The 21,302-nt window shown below is 43.9% G+C and overlaps 2 protein-coding genes across 7 annotated transcripts in view; one reads left to right on the top strand and one right to left on the bottom strand.

Moving 5' to 3' along the window:
• The window catches only part of ARL13B (ARF like GTPase 13B), a 54,276-nt gene extending 38,076 nt beyond the window's left edge, over window positions 1-16,200 (bottom strand). For 5 of the 6 annotated variants that reach the window (XM_074856912.1, XM_074856935.1, XM_074856919.1 and 2 more), the window contains exons 1-4: window positions 16,013-16,200; window positions 6,791-6,962; window positions 4,996-5,066; window positions 2,360-2,609 (exon numbers count right to left, since the gene is read on the bottom strand). In XM_074856912.1, coding sequence (XP_074713013.1) covers window positions 2,360-2,609; window positions 4,996-5,066; window positions 6,791-6,849 — 380 coding nt within the window. In that variant the 5' untranslated portion in view covers window positions 6,850-6,962; window positions 16,013-16,200. Of the gene's footprint in view, window positions 1-2,359; window positions 2,610-4,995; window positions 5,067-6,790; window positions 6,963-16,012 lie in introns of those variants that run through there. The other variant, XM_074856923.1, reaches the window with a different exon arrangement.
• Window positions 16,201-16,542: 342 nt separating this feature from the next.
• The window catches only part of PROS1 (protein S), a 34,860-nt gene continuing 30,100 nt past the window's right edge, over window positions 16,543-21,302 (top strand). Inside the window, exon 1 of the mRNA XM_074856910.1 lies at window positions 16,543-16,997. Within this exon, the coding sequence (XP_074713011.1) occupies window positions 16,919-16,997 (79 nt within the window). The 5' untranslated portion in view covers window positions 16,543-16,918. The remainder of the gene's footprint in view (window positions 16,998-21,302) is intronic.

The following is a 21,302-nucleotide window of genomic DNA, read 5'->3' as shown; positions in this document are numbered from 1 at the left end:
AGAGAAATCTATGCACCTACAGACATCAGAGAATAAACAAATTACACCTGTTTTTCTGCTTCTCGCTGTTTATTTCAAGTGCTGGAGGGAAGCAGTAGCCCAGACCAGACATGCACTTGTGGAGTGTGGAAATCACACAGAGAAAGACTGTCTCTCCTCTGGCATGAAATTAGAACAGTATTCTATTAAAAGATAAATAGATTGTGCTCTGCACTGCAAAAGCATGGGAGAGAAGGGAGTTACTTAAAGTAAACTTCACCTTTCCTGGATTTAATACTCAGAGGACACTGCATTGTTTTCAGTAAATACCGGCCTTCACACATACATGCACAGACTAAAATGCACTAATTAGAAACTTAGCAAGGTATTAGGGAACTTATTGCTACGTGGATACCAAATATTAAAAAAACCCAAGCAAACAAAAAACAAACAAAAGCTGAACCTCCTTAGAAAAGGAAAAATCAAAAAAGGACAACTTTCACCACAAATTTGGAATCTGCTGTTTGCTTTATTCTGCTTTTGACACATTTTCATTTTTCAGTTTTAGGGACTCAAAAGAAAAAAGTTGATGCCACAGAACTCTTATTTGGCAAGTATAAGTGATGGGGATTTGCATCTCCAACCAAAGGCATCTTCAGGGAAGGAAGGCGCATGGGACCAGTTTAATCCCATTTGCTAAGGACTCTATTTCCATACCACAAACACCAGGGCTTACTGACCAAGCCTTCCTGCTTCACAACTTGCAGGCTTCACAATATAAGAAGTGCTTCAAATACTGGAACAAATTCTAGGGTTTACATGATGTGAACATGCCAAGAGTAGCACAGCTATGCCATGAACACAGACACCAAACAGAAAGCAAAGACAATTCAGGAAAGAATTCATAACTCAAGATGCCAGGCTCATATAGGGAGCATAAAACAAAGAACTACTGGATCCCTCCACATAACTGGGACATTGCAAGAGCAAATTCTGTTCAAAAGCTTGAGGCTCAATCAATTAGAAGGCAATACCATCAAACAACTTAGTTTAGTTACCATTAAACTCTCTGCAGGTACAGCCAGCCACCCGAATAAACTCTATTACGGGATTAGGGCATAGAGATTTCTATGAAAATAACCCTAAAGTTGCATTTATTTAGAAACATTGCACAGCTGTCAACTGTCACAGTTGCATTTGCAGAACAGGTTTGAGTTTAACTGGCTGCATTAAGTTGGTTTTATTGCCTTCCCTGTACTAATGACATTTAGATAGCAATGGAATTTAAAATCTAATCTATTTTTCAATTTATACACCATTAGCTTGCTGAACTACACTCCACTTGACCAAAAAAATTAGCCAGTTTCACCCTCAAACCATCAGAGCATCACTACTTCTTAAGAGGCCTCTCCTCTTAGCTTTACAGATTCTTTACGATCTAACAGACATGTTGTGTATATACTGCATTATAGAGGTCTTATGTCCACCAGGCATATTGTCCTGATAAACCATTTTAAACTTCCATACTTTATAGTGTAACTTCAAAAGGGTATTTGTCCTCAAAGACCTTTTGTGTGGCTAATCTAATAAAATATGTTATTTCCAATATTTTACAAAACCTAGTTTTTAAGCAGAGAAGTTCATGAATCTATCTGTTCTGTGACAGAATGTCTCTAGACCTTTTGAAACTTTAAGTTGGGTATTTTAAATTAAAACACATGCACTGAAACAAAAGCATATGTCAAATACTATTAAAGTAGGCCTTCTTTAACAAAATTTTGCTGGTCATGTATCAGCAGCACCACCATGTGTTAAGTGACCAAGATATTTATTGCTGAGAGATTACTGGTATTGCAGGATATAATCAACCATTTACAGTTTAAGTAACTGATGTAGGCCTAAATAGTGACAATATTTTTACACCATGTTGCCATGCCAAACTTGGAAAGTCTTCAATCTACCATAGCATTTCAACTAATATTAGAATTTTACAGGATTATAAAAACCCCAATAACTTATTATTTTTCCACTGCTAATGAAAGAGAGAGAAATAAATATTCCTGAGAAGGAGTAAATAAGATCTAATGTCAGATGCAGTGAATGGATTCAGTATATCACCGTCTACAACTCAAGAGGGAAAGACACACAGAAAGACAGAAAACGCTTTGTTCACTAGTATGACACTAAGATTGGCATAAATACTTCAGAAATACTGCAAAACTAAATGTAATATTGCATGGTGTTAAAGTTACAGTAGTATTAGTGTACTTTATACTTATGTTTGTACTACATAAGTATAATACTTTTTTAGAAGGTGTATCGAAGGTCAAAATTTACAAAATTTCAGATTATTAGGAGAACATTTATTCACATTACTTACACTAACACAGGTTTTCCTGATATTTTAGGGCTGTTTAAAACTTCTATCATGGCTTGCTTTGTTTCTTCCATTCTTGCAATGTCACTGGAATCCACAACAAATATTACACCGTAGGACTCAGCATAGTAATTTCTCCAGATATTTCGAATTCGTTTTCCACCTCCTAAATCAAAGATGGTGACTTCAAAGCGTCCCTGTTTAAGGTCAATCTTGGAAAACCCGACTGTTGGAGCCACGTCTTCAGGAGACTCTGTCAGAGTTCAAAGAAGAAAGCCTTCAGTAAAAAGTGTCCTTAGTTATTTAGAGGATTTTACATTTTGACTTGTGAAGCAAAATTCCTATTTTAAAAACATGAAGCAAACCCTCCCTGTTAAGTGACACTATATTGCTAACCACATATTTTTTACATTAAAATTTTCCCTCTCCTCAGGTAATTTCAAATTAAAACACTAGTCTCTCAACCAGATACTTTACATTAATTTAGATAGAAGCACTGGGGCCAGGGGCAGGGGTGGGAAGAGCCAAAAATGCAATTTTTAATATTTAACACCACAGTTAAATTGCAGTGGTGTTTAGTGTACTGCAGTTTCTACTTTCCCCCTCATCACAAATGCTCCCAGTCTGAACAGTTATACAGCATTTTCATGGTATTAATCCAAGTCTGAGAAGGAAAACAAACAAAACAGTTAATACATTATGACCTGGGAAGCCTTGTGCTCTGCCAAATTTATTCTTTATCCCTCACGGTTGTCAAAACAGCTTCACAAGTTCAAACCAAGGGCTGAGATGAAGCAACTGAAACCATGTTCTTCTGAGATGTAAACTATTTGATTCCCTTTAATCAAGAACAGGTTTTGGTCTTTGTTTGTTTATTTTTATTTATTTATTTAGTTTGCCATTCAATATGCTAAAAAACTATAGCTTTTTAATTAATACTTTTGCTTGCTGTCTCCCTTTTCGGAGAGCAAAGAAAGCATGTACTTGCCTCACTCACACCACTAAGCTGTCTCTGCAGGGGTGAGTTAATTGGATCTCTGCAACTGTTTTACATAGCTTGGTAGCACAAGACAGGAGAAACAGATGTAAAATTCAGCTTGTTGAGAGGAAGAAATGAAGGCATGGTCTTTATCCCATTTTTTCCCCAGAAAAAGGACTTTTAGAAATAACTGTCAACATTTAGCTAATAAAGGCATTAAAATTGGTTTTGAAACAGAATGGAAAGACAGATAATGAAGCACTCATGTTTTCAGGGCAAAGATTCAGGAATATAAAGAATATTCATAATTTTATTCACGCTTTAGCAAATCTATGAAGTTACATAACATGCATAAACAGAAAGTCGAGATGGAGTCTCCAAGTCTGCCGAAACACTACTTAAGTACACTCTTGTTATTACACAAGGTGAAAGTTATTTAGAAAGACAATCCCACAAGGGGGGAAAAAAACCCCTAGAGAACTTTTGTTTTCATAAGCACAAGTTTTATCTCAAATTATATCCTGCTTACATGTGTCACTGGATGGTGGAAAGTACCCTCCAAAATCAAGTGGGCTCTTACTGAAGTATTTGCCTAGAAAATTGCCTGTGTTTTTCTGGTGATAAATAATGATATAAAGTATGTATCACTAGAACCATCCTTTATGTTATATACATACACAGGCGATTTCCTTCTTTTGAACTTTTCCCTCATTAAATATACTTACAACACTGATTTTTATATAAAGTTTACTGCTGTATGCATGTTACTGGTCACCTGAAAGCAACTTCAGCATATGCACATAAGAAAAAAAAAAAAAAAATCAGGTCCATTGATTTCTCTGATGTATACGAAGATATGAAACACATCATTAACTAGAATATTTTGTATCATTACATTAATTCAAAGTAATTATTAATTAGAGTGTGGTCTACAGTCTTCAGAGTTTCTGTTCTACACTTTCTTTCACTTAAAGCAACTGATGGAGACAGACTGCTTGCTTGTAGCTACAATGTTCCTTCAGCTCTTTATTAAACTGCTGAAAAAAACCTTACTCTAGTCCAAAAACACACTATCATGCTCATGAAATTTAAACAAGAACCCAGAACAGATTTTGTTGCAATTTAGCGTTTTGCACAGTTAACAATACAGTGGTCAACTCAAGGCACATAAGCGCCAACGTACTCTGAACATTTGGTCTTCCTGTTTCCAAGATAATTAAAAACCTCTATGGACTAATTTTTTCTGTCTTAAGTGGACTAAAGGCTCTAATGCTGCACAGTGCAAGGTCTTAAGCAGCCTTTCTCCATACTGTCTACCTTGCCTCTACACCATACCGTTACCTTTGAAAAAGATGTAGCAAAATGGTAGCAACCTTGCAGAACTACCACTGACTAGTTCTGTGTTAGCCCAGCATAATGTGAAGTGCAGTTGCCAAGCAGCAAATGCAGAGCTTGCTCTGCTACTTCTCCTGTGACATGCTCACTTTGGCAACCATACAACACTTTTGGTGTAATCACCAAAATTTTCTTTCAACAATATGGGAGAGAGAGACAACTTAAGAGATGAAGCAATATTTTCAGATTAAAATGATGGAAAATTAGTAATTATACTCTCTCTTTAAATGCTCCATTTAGATGATAAAAAAAAATAATTGCTTACCTCCTTGAATTCCTCGGACTGTAGCAGTTTTACCAGCATTATCAAGGCCCACCATTATTAGTGTCACCTTCCTCCATAAGGAGAAAAAAAAAAAGCAAGATATTTCAAATCTTTTTTCCTCTGGCTAGACATCACTTACTTTATTAAGGTTTTTTTAATACATGCATAGCAAATGTACCACAAAGTAGTTGAAAGAATAGGTATCAAAATACCAAGTAGCAGGCATTGTTACAATTGTGTGGTCAAACCATCCGATTAGACAGAACAGCAGAACAAGCTATGAAATGAGCAGTCTAATATTCTGCTGTAAATTTCACATGAGACAATGATTGTGCTTTCAACTTGTATCTGCCTGCTGAAATTCATTTTTACATGGTACTGTAAATTTTATCCTTTTTTTTCTGTGTGGTCATGGTCTCTTTAACAATTTCTGTAATTTCATTTCCATTCCCCTGTATTTTTACCATCTCTCTGCCTCAAAGTTTTGCCTATATGAGAAATTTAATTCTGTCCAAACCAGTGCATCTGCACACACTATACAGTATACAATACTTGCGTAGACAACATCAGATGCTGTAGACAAGCAGCACTGGGACTCACTGTGCCTTTGTTTCAAGCAGGAGCAATCTAGACCGCAAATGTGCAAACCAGTGGTGTTGAGTATGTACAATATATTAGCAAACAGGTATACAGGTTAGAATTTATACCAGGATAGGTTTTTGAGTAAAGCAATAGGAAAAACCTATGTGTATGCCTCAATTGTTCCTCCTATTCACAAAATTGCAAAGGAGTCAAAGGAATTTGCTCAATTTTATGCCCCTTTAAGTGAAGGAATATTAAAACCAGTTATTTCCAGTCTTAAAACTATAATAGCATCATACGTGAAGTATAACTTATGCAAGTTCTTTCAGAACAGCCAAAAACCTCTGAGAAAAGAGCCTAAAAATGAACAGTAGGATCATAAATTATACTTTAACAGCAAGCTAAAATCAGAACAGCCATGAACTCACAATTGTCTATAATACATTGGTGGTGTCAGAAGGCTATGCAAGCCAATATAGTTCTTTGAACAGCAGCACCTTCCGTAAAACCTAAACTATGAAGCACTGAAGAAAAGAACAAATCCTCCTACATGAGTGTGAAGTATAAATAAGTGTGGTGTACCCTTTATTTCCCTTCCCCATAGTTTTTAAAAAGTTTAAAACAAATTATGCACTATCTGTGCATCTCTGCTAAATGGAGGGAAAAGTATGCAGGATGTCAAAGTAAAAGTAACAGAAACAAACAAGAACAGTAGAATTCCATAAGCAAGAATAGATCACTGGACTACCCACAAAATGCAGTATTAAGATACTTAGATAGCAGTAAGAAAACTAGTATTACACTGGGGCTACAGTCTACTCTTATAAACAAGTGTTTTAACACATTACACTTCAGAATCTCAAAATGTAGACACTAAATGGGTAAGACAAAAACCAAATAAACTTTACATAAACTTTCTAGCACCACCCCATACTGCTCAACTTGAGGAAACAGTATGCAAAGGACAATATTTTGAACTTTATATTTTCCTGAAGTCAGAAACAAAGTACCTGAATTAGAGATGATTAACATTTCATTTAAGTTCAGAAAATGTATTGATTCTCTCTTGGAGAAAAAAATGACAGATTTTGTCTTGGAATTAAAAAATACGAAACAATGTTACACAGCAAAAAAAGCAAAACATAGGTGAGAGGACATGAAATACAGTTTGGGAAGGTCAGCACAGAAATGTAGAATACTTTCACATGTTTACCTGACAGGTTCCTGCCACCGTTTTAACCAGCTGCAGCAATTGGCCATTAGACTGAACATCCCTCTTCACTAGCCATTCAGAATCATGAAAGCTACAGAAACAATGTGGACAGTCCAGAACAACCCAGGAAGACTGGGAGAGACACTGCAGAGGGCCAGATGTTGTCTTGTCACTGTTAGCAAGAAAAAAAAAAAAAGAAGACATGCATAGTTAGCCCCTCTGTATAACCAGGGCAAGCCATTTCCCTAGCAGCAGCCTGACTATTCAGAGTGTGTCATATTCAGTCAGCCCCATGACAGTCTCATTATGTCTTTTACTTTTCCATCCTCTCAGACTTCATCTGCCCCTATTTTACATATCTGGGCAGCAACAACACAGTACTCACACAAAATACTAATGCAAGACCACTGCACATAAGGAAACCTGCAAGTTAGAGCAGTAAGATACATCAAGCTACGAAATTCCAGTGCTTGCCTTGCTAACACATCCCACAGATCTGCTGATTGGCAGAAAATAAGGACCAATTTCAAGCATGAGTAAGGCTTGTAAGAACATAAAAGAGTAAGACATTAAAAGTAAACAAAGAATGTCCTACCTGTTAAGTAGATTCATTTAACTGCCAATTTCTTTTACACAAAAAGATCCCACAACAAAGAAACTGGGTTCTCCATTGAGTACTTTGAGGAACTGGCAACTTAATATCTAGTAATTGTCACTAAATTAAATGAAGTATCAAGTACTTCCATCATTTTACAATCCCACTTTCTACTCTTTAAGCAGGAGAAAGAAACAGAGAATATTCCTCTTTCTGATGTTGCTCAGTGGAACAAACAATGGAGAGTAACTGTGTGATCGTGTGCGTGTTTATTTGTACAAACACTTACCTATGAAACAGTAAAGCTTACGCAAACCATGCAGTCAAGTGCACAAAGATGCAAGTTTTAAAGCTTAAAACTCCCTTAGTTATTCAGCTACAATAATTCTACTGCAAACAACAGTAACTGTGCAGATAAAGGCCTTTCACCAGCAAGTTTTGGACAATTTTACTTCACGAGTTCAAACCCACAACCTCCCTGGTAGGATGATGTACTGAGTCTGTCTGTTATTTTCTTCACTGCAGCCTGCATGTTGCTGTGCTTTGTATTTTTGGCTAAAACATTTCTGATAATGCACAAATATTTTGGCTATTACTGGACAGTGCTTGCACGGCATGCAGGCTTTCTCTCTTTCCCACTCTGCTCTGCCTCGCTCTCGGCCCAGCCAGTAGGCTGGGGTGGGCAAGAGGTTGGGAGTGGACACAGCCAGAACTGCTGGCCCCAACTGATGGGAGAGATATTCCATAACATATAATGTGCTCAGCAAAAAGTAGCTCAGGGAGAAGAGGAGTTAGGGGGAATGTTCATGGTTATTGCACTTGTCTTCCCAAGCAGCTGTTAAGTGTGCTGAGGCCCTGCTTTCCAGTGAGTGGCTGAACATCTGCCCACTGTTGGGAAGCAGTAATTAATTCCTCTTTTTGTTGTCCTTGAGCATGCAGCTTTTGCTTTCCCCATCAAACTGCCATTATCTCTACCCACAAGTCTTCTCATCTTCCTTCTATCTTCTCCCCATCCCGTGGGAAAGGGAAGTGATCAAGTCACTGGGTGCGTGTTTAGCTGTTGGGAAGGGTGAACACACCACAGTCCTTCTTGGTGCCAACGTGGGGCTAAAGATAATGACAGCTTTGATCTGAGCACGTTATAGTTGTTAATTGGCAGGCTCCTGTGCTGATCACTGAGCTTACTTTACTGCATATTAGAGTCCAGCACCTGTTAGTGGCTGGAAAAGGCTGTTTAGGCTGCTCCTGCCTTGGGAAAATGCAAAGTTATTTGTGGGATTATGTTTGCTTAAATGCACTTGGTGGGTAATGGGGAAGGATAGGGAAATCCAGCGTGTATCTCAAGGAGATTCAAACTTGGGGGAAAATGACACATGATTTGAGTTGTACGTTATAAGAGCACAGCAGGAACCACTTGAACCAAAGGAGGCTGAGCCCTTTGAGGAACCAGGTGAGTGTACCAGTGACTCAATGCAAGTGGATCTTGGCACCCACAGTCACTTCCCCTGCCCTAAGCCACCACCTCCTGAGATGGAGCCCAAGTCATCAACTGTTCTTATTGAGGGAAGGGGCATTGGGGGGGAGATACAGCATAGGTGAAAATATCCATGCAGATGTCATGGGACAGGGAGTGGTGGTTAATGACATATCAATCTCTCCTCCAGATTATCACAACCTTGCAGAAGGAATGTGCACTATCACCTCAGCTCACAGGCTCATATCATATTAGCTCCCATCCTGATCAGTAGCTTAAGCTAAAAAACCAAGTGTATTTATATCAGAGCAGCTGAGATACAGACAGATATTCCCTACTGCTAACTTGCCTCCATGAGCAGATTAACTGAGAGTAGTGACACTTTGAATTACCACAGCAAGTTTCCTAAAGCTTGTTTCTCAAAGTGTTTTTTTTAACAAAGAAATTCCATACATATTTTCATATTTTAAATTATAACTAACCTCAAACTAAGGTCATTTCAAACGATGCAGAAAACTGAGTAATTAAAGATTAAAACAACTTTCCAAAGTTGTCATCTTCCAAATCTAGATCAATAGAAGTGGAACAAAAATTGAGGAACCATCCCTAACAAACATATTTTGTCCTTAACAAACATCTGAGAGCAAAGGCTGCAGCTCCGGCTGGGGGGTCTGCACCATCTCCCCAGCGATGGCCAATGCCTCCCCCCAGACAGAGCTGCTGCAGGGAGAGGCTGCAGCGCAGGGTTCAAGCTGCAGGACATGCCTGGATCTTTCTCCTGAGGCGGGGACAGGCAGCAGACCTGCCTGCAAAAGGTGTGCCCAGGTGGAGGACCTCCTGTAGCAGGTGCTGAGGTGGTGAGAAGTTAGATAGCTGAGGAGTTAGATAGCTGGTTCCAAGCGCAGCATGCAGCAGACCCACAGCCCATGGCCAAATAGCCAAAAACTCCCCCACTGGAAGACAGAGAAGGGAAGGGGGACAATAATGCAGAAGAATGGAAGCTGGCAACAGAAAGGATCTGTAGGAGGAAGAGGCTTCCCCGAGGCGTGAGGTGCCCTTGCAGAACAGCTTCATCGCTCCACAGACTAAAAAGGAAAGACCTGTAACATCAGGAAAGATGCTGGAGTTGAGTAAGGCAGCCTGGTCTGCTCCCTGTGTAACAACCAGCGCAGCTAAGAGAAGGTGATGGGTGGTAATAGTACGCGACTCTCTTCTGAGAGGTACAGAGGCACCCATATGACAAACTGACGCACTCTCTGGAGAGGTGTGCTGCTTACTGGGGGCTCGAATCGGGGGTGTCACTGAGAGACTGCCAAGCCTCACACAGTCCACTGGTTATTATCCACTGCTGTTGTTTCATGTGGGCACCAGTAGTACAACCAGGAGCACTCTGAGGAGTATCAAGAAGGATTACAGAGCCCTGAGAGCAGTGGTAAGTGAGTCTGAAGAACAGGTAGCTTTTTCATCAAAGCTCCCAATCAAAGAGAAGGGGTTCGAAAAGGCCAGTGGAATCTGGAAAAAAAAAAATGGTTAAGGGGACTGGTGCCACAGCCAGGAGTTCGGCCTCTTCATAGAATCACAGAATGGTTTGGGTTGGAAGGGACCTTAAAGATCATCTAGTTCCAACCCCCCTGCCATGGGCAGGGACACCTTCCACTAGACCAGGTTGCTCAAAGCCCCGTCCAACCTGGCCTTGGACACTGCCAGGGAGGGGGCAGCCACAGCTGCTCTGGGCAACCTGTGCCAGTGTCTCACCACCCTCACAGGAAAGAATTTCTTCCTTACATCTAATCTAAATCTACCTGCTTTCAGTTTAAAACTGTTACCTCTCATTCTATCCCTACACTCCCTGATCAAGAGTCCCTTCCCATCTTTCCTGTAGCCCCCTTGAAGTACTGGAAGGCCACTATAAGGTCTCCCCAGAGCCTTCTCTTCTCCAGGCTGAACAACCCCAACTCTCTCAGCCTGTCCTCATAGAGCAGGTGTTCCAGCTCCCTGAGCATCTTCGTGGCCTCCTCTGGACCTGCTCGAACAAGTCCATGTCCTGTTTATGTTGGGGCCTCAGAGCTGGAGACAGCACTGCAGGTGGGGTCTCCCCAGAGCAGAGAAGAGGGGGAGAATCCCCTCCCTTGACCTGCTGGCCACACTTCTCCTGATACAGCCCAGGATACAGTTGGCTTTCTGGGCTGTGAATGCACATTGCTGGCTCATAGTCACTTTTCCATCCACCAATACCCCCAAGTCCTTCCCCTCAGGGCTGCTCTCAATCCACTCATCGCCCGGCCTGTATTTGTGCATGGGATTTTCTTGACCCATGTGCAGGACCTTGCACTTGGCCTTGTTGAACTTCGTGAGGTTTGCATGGCTCTTCCTCTCCAGCCTGTCCAGGTCCCTCTGGATGACATCCCTTCCCTCCAGTGTGTCAACTGCACCACACAGCTTGGTGTTGTCGGCAAACTTGCTGAGGGTTCACCCAGTCCCACTGTCCATGTTGTCAACAAAGATGTTAAACAGCGCCGGTCCCTTCACCGACCCCTGAGGAACACCACTTGTCACTGCTCTCCACTTGGAAATCGAGCCGTTGACCACAACTCTTTGAGTGAGACCATCAGCCAAGTCCTCAGCCACTGAGTGGTCCATCCATCAAACCCCTGTCTCTCCAATTTAGAGACAAGGATGTTATGTGGGACAGTGTTGAATGCTTTGCACAAGTCCAGGTAGATGACATCAGTTGCTCTTCCCTTATCCACCAATGGCTACTTAGACTGCAGGATTCGCTTTGAAAAACCTGATCTACTGGGGGCTGATTGTGTCCATCTGTCAGAAAAGAGGAAAGAGCATCTTTGGTCATAGGCTTGCCAAGCTGGTCAAGAGAGCTTTAAATTTGCCTGGGGAGGGGAACCTCAATCCATCCCACTCCTACCAGTTTGATGCCAGTGCCAACAATAGATGCCCAGAGCCTGGAGAGTGATCATAGGTCAGCAGGAGAGCACCTGAACAGCAGCACCAAGGAGTTCCAGTCAGTAACTCACATTCATGGCGGTCCAACTTAAATGCCTCTATGCAAACACAAATAGCATGGGGAATAAACAAGAGGAGCTAGAGACATGTGCACGCCTGCAGGGCTGTGATCTTACTGGCATCACAGGTGGATGACTCCTATGAATCAAAGTTGGAATGGAAGGATACAGACTCTTTAGGAAGGACAGGCAGAGGAGATGGGGGAGGGGTGTCACCCTCTATGTCGGTGACTAGCTGGAGTGCATGGAGCTCTGCCTGGGGATGGATAAGGAGCTGAGCAAGAGCTTATGGTCAGGACCAGGAAGACTGAGCAGTTGAGATCCTCTGGAGATGGATAGGACCAGCCTTACAGCCCTGGTCATTAGGGGGGACTTCAGCCACCCTGTTATCTGCTGGAGGGACAACAGAGCAGGGCATAAGCAATCCAGGAGGTTCCTGGAATGTGTTGATGGTAATTTCCTTCTCCAAGTGATAGAGGAGCCAACAAGGAGAGGTGCTATGCTGGACCTTGTTCTCACCAACAGAGAGGGGCTGCTGGGGATTTTGAAGCTCAAGGGCAGCCTTGGCTGCAGTGACCATGAAATGGTGGAGTTCAAGATCCTTAGGGCAGTGAGGAGGGTGCATAGCAAACTCACTACCGTGGACTTCAGGAGAGCAGACTTTGGCCATTTCAGGGATATGCTTGGCAGAGTAGCATGGAATAAAGCCCTGGAGGGAAGTGAAGGCTGGTTGATATTTAAGGATCACCTCCTCCAAGCTCAGGAGTGATGCATCCCAACAAAGAGGAAGTCAGGTAAGACTGCCAGGAGGCCTGCATAGATGAACAAGGAGTTCCTAGACAAGCTCAAGCATGAAAAGGAAGGGTACAGAGTGTGGAAGCAAGGACAGGTAGTCTGGGAGGAATACACAGTAACTGTCTGAGCAGCCAGGGATCAGGTTAGGAAGGCCAAAGTCCTGATAGAATTAAATCTGGTCAGGGATGTTAAGGGCAACAAGAAAAGCTTCTATAGGTACGTCAGTGTTAAAAGGAAGACTTGGGAAAATGTGAGCCCTCTCCGGAAGGAAATGGGAGACTTGTTCATGTGGAATATGGAGAAGGCTGAGGTACTCAATGACTTTTTTGCCTCAGTCTTCACTGGCAAGTGTTCCAGCCACACTGCCCAACATGCAGAAGGCAAAGGCAGAGACTGGGAAAATGAAGAAACACCCACTGTAGGAGACGGTCAGGTTCAAGACCATCTAAGGAGCCTGAAGATGCACAAGCTCATGGGACCTGATGAGATACATCCGCGGCTCCTGAGGGAACTGGCGGATGAAGTGGTGAAGCCACTATCCATCATATTTGAGAAGTTGTGGCAGTCTGGTGAAGTTCCTGATGACTGGAAAAGGGGAAACATAACCCCCACTTTTAAAAGGGAGAAGAAGAAAGACCCAGGGAACCACAGGGCAGTCAGTCTCACCTCTGTGACCGGCAAGATCATAGAACAGATCCTCCTGGAAACTAGGCTAGGGCACATGGAAAATAAGGAGGTGATTGGTGGCAGTCTTACCTGACTTCCTCTTTGTTGGGAGAGGTAACAGTTTTAAACTGAAAGCAGGTAGATTTAGATTAGATGTAAGGAAGAAATTCTTTCCTGTGAGGGTGGTGAGACACTGGCACAGGTTGCCCAGAGCAGCTGTGGCTGCCCCCTCCCTGGCAGTGTCCAAGGCCAGGTTGGACGGGGCTTTGAGCAACCTGGTCTAGTGGAAGGTGTCCCTGCCCATGGCAGGGGGGTTGGAACTAGATGATCTTTAAGGTCCCTTCCAACCCAAACCATTCTGTGATGATGGTTTAGATAATTTATACAGGTAGGAATTGAGAACTCCTTCTGATCTTATGAACCTGCTGTATTCAGGGATGCTTTTGTGTGGATTTGTCATCGTTCAATGTTAGAAAAAGGTCAGATTTCTTCCAGAGCAGAGACAACAGGTATTCTTTAAATATTTATAGTCTGTTAACACAAAGCACCTGAGAATAGCTTCTCCACAGAACAGCTTAGTGTATGAAGAACAGAGAAGTTCCTAAGGGGAGCAAGAGGATTACAACTATTACAAGTATTAAAATCAGGCCCTGAAGAACCCAAAGATCAGAAAAAAAAAAAAAAAAGAACCCCACATGCAGTGGAGTATGGTGCCTCAACCTACAAGCAAGTGCCAACAAAGCTAACTTTGAGAACATAGCTACACAAATTTTCAGTTCAATCTGTCAAAAAGCAAACTGTAACAGCTCAGTGAACAAAGCACTGACAAAAACGTAACATTTTCAGTGCCTGAGTATCATCACAGGACAATTTCCATCCCATATTGCACAGACTGTGTAGCTTTGCAAATTGTCACAAAAGTGCTCTAAAGCACAAATATGGCTCACAGCATTCAAATGGGATTCATGAGATGAAGAAAACTTGTTAGAGAGTGAAGAGCAGAGGACAACTATTTCATAACAGAGGAATCTTGTTTAAACAGAAAACCCTGAAGGGGGGTGGGCAGGAGGTGACAAATAAAAAATTTCCAAAACTTGCCACTATAAGAGGAAAGGACATTCAACACTGCTAAGAAAATGATGGTACGGAGGCAAATCACATTGTGTTATGCTATTTTGGAGAGACTTGATCCTTGAAATAGGTACGGAACACACTAACATGTATTTCATATGTTGCAATAACAACATTCAGAATTTGTTCCAGATATTATGTCTGTCGGCTTGAACTCTTTATGCTTTTTGAGGTGAAGCAAAATCAACATGCCCACAAGCTCAGAAATATGTAAAACTGCGTAGTTAAGCCAGTATTCCATTTAGGTAACCGGTCAACACAAGTGTCAAGGACTAAGAATGTCAAAGATCCCATTTTTAGGTAAGAGAACAGAGAAAATGTACTACAGAGACTAAGAAAAACATGAGTGATAACTGCATTAACTCTTAACACTCTAGATTAAGATCCAGAGCTACTTAGCAGCCCATATGTTACATGATCCAAAGTACTGGGTACCAGCAAGCCCAACATCCAAAGTCATCTGATGAACAAGTTTATCCACTTCCATACCAAAGTAGAAAACAAGCATGTTTTAACATTTCACTGTCAGCGTTTACATTAAATGTTCTGCCTTTGGTAGAGGCTTTTATGGTGGAGGTTTTTTTCAGTCACATCAAGTTTCCACTTTCTTTAAAACATAATTAAACATACCAGTTAAAGCTGACCCTCCTCATAAAGTTTCAATATCTAACTTCCTACTGTGATGTTCCTTGCATGACTCGTTTGAATTTTAGCTATAAGAACACAGTATTTTAGTTGTATTGTGCTGTATTTTGAACAGCAAACCAAGTGATTGAGCAGTGAAAAAAGCATAATACAGCAAAAATCTGAACACCATCCTCTCTGCCAAAATTGCAGTATAGTTAACAGGTGCATGAAGTGCAAGCAAGACGTGTAAGGTCTTGAAAGACTGAAGCATACCAGTATTTGTGAGTAGTTCTAGGACCGTCAGTTCTTCTGTAAAGAAAAGTTACTACAAGCGTAGTTCAAGTGACATTTCGGTACTTTGCTCCTCTTTTCCACTGTGGGAGTACTTTTTTTTTTTCTCTATAAAATCTACATTTTAGAGAAAATCAACTCTCTCTTGCTTAAAGCCTTGCACGCAGGCGGCCAAACACACCCATAGCCCGAGGCTGCCGTTGCGGACACACACCGGTACGTTTTACACGGCGAGACTGAAGCGCAGCTGGAACAAACCCGGCCCGAGCTCCGCCGGCCCGAGCCTGGCGGGGCGACCCCTCCCCGCCGGCGACCTCACCCGCCAGCCGGCCCGGGAGCTGCCCCCGCCCCGCCGCAGCAGGCCTGCTCCGGGCCCTCCCCGGAGGCTCAAGCGCCTGAAGACGGCACCCGCCGCACCGCGGGGCACCCAAGCTTCCGCTCCGGCCCCGAGCTCCCCGCCTCGCCGCTCCCCCGCGGCACCGCCGGCACCCGCCGGTTCTGGCGAAAGAGGCCCCCGCGGGGCCAGGGGCGAGCCGCGCCACCAGCCACCTCACGCCCGCCGCCGCCGCCGCCGCCGCCGCCGCCGCCTGGGCGCCCCCCTCCCCTCCCGCGGCGGCGCTTACCGGTCGCTCAGCAGAGGCGCTGAGGCCGCGCAGCCCGAGCGCTAACGGCTCCGCGCCGTGCGGCCCGTCCCCGCCAGGGCGGCGGGCAGCGGGACTGGGGTCGCCCCACGGCCGAACGCGGCGGGGCGGGAGGAGGAGGCGGCCGCGGCTCTCCGCTCGGCTCCGCCGCGCCGGGCCCGAGGCAGCGGCTCCGGCGTCACGTGCCCGACACCCCGCTCGCGCGCAGCCGCTCATTGGCCGCAGCCGAGATCTCCGAGGCAGTGGGGACGCGTAACCAGGCCGGTAACCCCTGGTTACCGCTAACGGGCGGCGAGAAGGGACAAACTTCCCGGCAGCAGCAGAGCGCGAAGGCAGGCAGCGCCAGCGCTCGGGCGGAGGAGTGCGAGAGGGCAGGCCCGCGGCTACCCAATAGGAGCGGGCGGCTTCCCCGGTGCCGCGGCGCATCAGCCAATCAGCTATAAGGGAGCGAGGTCAGAACGCCCACCCCCCCATTCCCCCCCCTCCCCAGCCCCGTCCCCCATCCCGAAAGTAAACAACGGCACGACCCTACAGTAGCGCCCATCGCCGAGCCGGCTCTGCCCCTCTCCCGCTGGTGCCTAGCCCTCCCCGGTTTGCGCCCTCCCTCTCGCTGTGCGCGGCGCGCCGGGAGCCGCTCCCGAGGAGGATGCTCGCGGACCCCCGCGTGCCCGGCCGCCACCGCCCCCCCTCCTCTCCGCGGCGCGAACGCTGCCCCCGGCGCTCGGCTGACGCTGCCGCAGGGCAACGCTGCCCGGACGCGGCCCAGCCTCCCCCTCCCGCCCCGCTGCCCCTCCCTCCCGCCCCCAGAGGACCGCCCGGCCCCGCCGCGCAGAGGAGCCGCCGCGCAGTCACGGCGCCGTGCCCGGTTCCGGCCGCCCCCCGGCAGCGATGAGGCCGCGGGGCAGGCGGTGCCTCCCGCTGCTGGCGGGCTTGGCGGTGGCCATCGCCCTCGCCGAGGCCGCGACCTGTGAGTGAGGCAGGGCTGGGGGGGGAGGGCGAGTGGGACCGGGGCCGGGGGGCCCCGCGGTAAGATGCCTATCGCGGGGGGGCGGGGGGCGGCGACGCTCCCCGTGGGCGTGAGGACGGGGTGCCCGCCGGCGGCCGCCTCAGCACGGAGGCGAGGGGCGGCCCTCCCCACCGGTCCGGTGCATCGCGGCCTCCCGTCCCGGGTAGGTGCCACCCCGCCGCCGCCTTGGCGGAGCGCCTCGGTCCCGCCGGCTTTCTGGAAGCCAGCGGTTACTGTTGGGGCAGCTGAGCCGTCACCTGGCGCTGGTCGCGGCTCTGAAGCTGTTTGCGGCCGAAGTGCAGCTCTGCCGCTGAGGGGTCGGATAGGGCTTGGATGAGAAGCGCTCGATAGATGGTGGTCTCAGGGGGTGGCGTTATTGTGGAGTCCAGGCAAGCGGCCCTGACTCTCTTGATAAGTTGAGACATATCAGCCTGGGTAAGAACTACTTGCTTTCACGTAGAGAATTAAAAAAAAAATAATCAAAGCTTATGACTTTGACACGAAAATCTTTGAGCTTAGTAGTAGAAGACAACAATGTGTATCTGGAACAAGCAGAATTGCAGCTCAAAGTAAGCCTGTTTCTGACGTGTTTTACTAATGATTAAACAGGCAGAAGAAAAACCTAATGTTTACTATTCAGACTTTTGTTTGAATGCTAGAGATTGTGACTATGGAGGGAACAGTATGGAAAGATTAAAGTTCATTTTACAGCTTATTTTTGAACAAGTCCTAAAAATAAATCTTCTAAGAAATATTTTGTAATGTTCTTTTCTCCTGTTTTCATAACATTTTCTATTTCATTTATCATCCTCACTGCATACCTTGTCAGTTTTCTCTTTTATGAACAGTGGGAAATTAGAAGTTGTCCCATTCATGCAAAATTTCTGTGGTCCGTGTAATTCTGTTTGGTATCCCTGGCTCTGAACAATGCCAGGGATTATTTCTGGAACGTGAAAAAAAAAAAAAAAAAAAAAAAAAAAAGAGAAAACAGAAAGATCTTAATAATGCCGCTTGTACCATTCAGTAATCATAAAGGAGAGTTGCCTCTCTGCTAATCTCAGTGCAGCTGCATTTGGTCCAACATCCAGTGAGGGACACGTTTTGGATAAGCTGTACAAACCAGATAATGCCACTTTCTACAGTGGCATCCCATGTCCTTTTTATTCAGTTTATTGGGTCTTCTGAGTTTCTGGGAGAGAGTACTAGTAGGCTACAACTGCTTTCCACAACTGGGATATTAGGTAAGCAGCTGTAAGCTATGTTTAACAAGCTGCACTACAAAACAGCTGTGATGAACCACTGAATCTCATCTTCTCCCCCCATTTTTTTTTTTCTTTTTCAGTAACATTACTTCTAAACAGGTGCCTGATAAGTAACCACGACACAGTGTCCGTATAACACCTATTGAAATAATAGGGCTACTGAATTCTGTAAGGCTTCAGTGCTAACCAAATGAAACACACCGAGTTCATTAAGGGTTAACTATTGGTTTGGCAGGGTCAGAAGTGGGCTGGAGTTTCCTGTAATCAAACTGGCAGCAGCAGCAGTCACGATTTTTTTTTGTTTTTTTTTTAAAATAAAGATCCTACCATAATCTTTATAAGGAAAAACTAGTTGAATAAATACACTACTAATTCTGTGCACGGAAATTGAAATACTTGCACTAAAAATACAGAATTTGTATTGAGTTACATGTTTCATTTAAACTCAGAAGTCATAGGAAGTTAGTTTAGGAGAAGGCTGAACTACTGTGGTGTAGGGGAAAAGACCTGTATTGAAAACATGAGGTAGACAGTGTTATATCTGGTGTAATGTCCTCACGAAAATTGCACACACTTGGAATTTTCTTGTGCTTTATTTAATGAAAAACTGTGTCAAAATGAGAATGATGTAGCTAAAGGTCAAAACAAGATTGTTTCAAGTCAGCTGTAAATGAGGCCTCATCCACACCACAGGCTCTCTGCCCCAAAGCTATGTCAGCATGCTTGTGCTGGTAGAAATCTCCAGTGTAAACAAAATCAGCAGGTGCAATGCACAGTTTTACCATTTTGTTGTCACTCCTTTCCCTCAGAACAGATGGACTTTCTTCATCCTCCCTATTAGGCTGCTTTTATCTAATGACAAATACAGCCATTTACCCAAATTAATTAAAATAGCACTGCTAGCAACAGGTGGTGATAAATAATCAAAATGTTTTTCTGGGTCTGCTTTCCCGTGCGATTAGGGCTCAGAAGAGCTCTCATGAAATCCTTCTTGTCCTGTCATCTCACCGTGCTTTTTGCCAGTCTGCCAGCAGACAATACGCTAGTGGCAGGCTCGCGGGTTGAGAGAAGACGTCTAGGAGATCCACAGTTGCAGCAGCTGTATGGAGGATACATAACAACCAGAGAATCCAAATCCAGCTCTTGAAATACATTGTTAACAGCCCTTGAGAGGTACTTATGGCGTACCTTAAGGTTTGTGAAAGTGGAAAACAGTAGAAGAGGAAAGCAAGCTTGAATCATTTCTTTTGTGCCAAGAATTCCTGGAAGTGGGACCCAGAAAGTGAGATAAGACTTTTCTTTCTCCGAGGAGTTTCCTTGAGGATCAGTCTTCACCTTACAGAGTTCTTTCCATTCTGCAGTAAGACCACCTTGTAGATCAACACGTGTATAAAAAAAAATGAATTCTCAAATACCAGACCGCTACCTGCTCATATACTTATTAGTGGGGAAGGGCACAAGCTGACTTATCCTTGCATTTCTAAGCAACTTGCTGGTTGCTCTCCGAGATAAAGGTATGCTTCAAAACTTTGGAGGTATGCTGTAGTACGTCCACCTTATGCTCAGGAAGTCTTACCTATTGCCGTAATGGGAAGGTTAGTCTTACCAGAATGAAAGCAAATAGATCAGTTTGGAGTTAAAGCTTATCCCACATCAAATACATTTAGGATGCTGTAACAGAAATGTTTCTTCAGGTCATTATCCAGTGTTGCAGCACTTCAGAGTGTTTCAGTTGTGTTCCCTGTCACTTGATGGAGACCTTTAAGGAGTGTGCTTAGGATGGTATGGTTTTAATTACATCTGTCACCTGAAAGCTATTCTCGCTTCGGGTTCTGGGATTCATTAGCTGCTCTTTCTAATAAGCCATCTAAGTTTTTTCTTTCCTGTTAGTGCACAGACACTGGGAGGCTGTTCTCTGACACTTGGCTGCAGGCATGTCTCAATAAAGGTGCTCTGGGTTTGAGGTGTTACGTGCTCATAAACAGTACTGAGTTGACTATGTCTGCTTGAATTGATCTTCTTTGTAGACTCGTGATGAATATATATGTACACCGTACCTGGTTTGCACTGCAGGTGTCATACACTCACACGTTGTGTGTCTGAGAGATTAAGTTGTGCAAGGCTGATAGAAGAAGAGCAGGTGTAGAAGTGTGGTGCTCTTTAGTTAACATATGTCAGCCATGCACTTTAACCCTATCAGCTGGACTTTTTCCATTTATGCTCATCCGGTTTTCTCTTAATCACAAGGTACGTCCAAAAATTAAACTAACAAGGCAGTCTAATTTAGTTGCTGTTCCTGTAGTGCTGTGTGCTCTACAAAGAACATCAAAGCAGAGACATTTTTCATTTTAAATATAATTTCTCAACTCACTTATTTTTTCACCATTTGTGTAAAAGTCAATAAAATGCCAATAAGAGGATACATGAAAATGAAGTAATGACATATAACATGATGGATCTGAAATGTAAAAGTTAGCCAGGATTGTATTTTATCTTGGTAAAATGTGAATGTATTTGTAGGTTGTCTGCCTTGATATTTCTTGGGATATCATACTCACCTTTTTCTTGTTCTTTACAGTCTGAAAAATAAAATAACATATACGTTCATTACATATAACAGGTAGCCTCATTTTATGACACATTTTTGGTCTCACATAAGTTAAATAGAATCAGAATATTTACTCCTAGATCACTGAAACATGTAATATAAAAGGCTTCACAGCTTTTTGTTGGGCACATATCTCACTTTGTAATATCCATAGCTAAAAAACAAATCTTGTCCTGAATATGACATTTAAATTATGCTTCAGGCATAGCATTGCACAAACTTTTTTTTTGGTGACTCGGGATTTTTTTGGTCAGAAACAGCTACCCCACATACAGAAAACAGAATCCTAGGATTTCTTGCCCATGTTTTCCAAAATGATAGAAAACAGCAACTCCTGACTAAGCATTCAATTCAGATTTTTGCGTTAGATTCTCATATTTATTCAGTGCTTACAGT

Source organism: Strix uralensis, chromosome 2 (genome assembly GCF_047716275.1).
Source record: "Strix uralensis isolate ZFMK-TIS-50842 chromosome 2, bStrUra1, whole genome shotgun sequence".
Classification (NCBI taxonomy): domain Eukaryota; kingdom Metazoa; phylum Chordata; class Aves; order Strigiformes; family Strigidae; genus Strix; species Strix uralensis.
The sequence above is the reverse complement of the archived record's forward strand: the minus strand, read 5'-3'. Positions and strand labels throughout refer to the sequence as shown.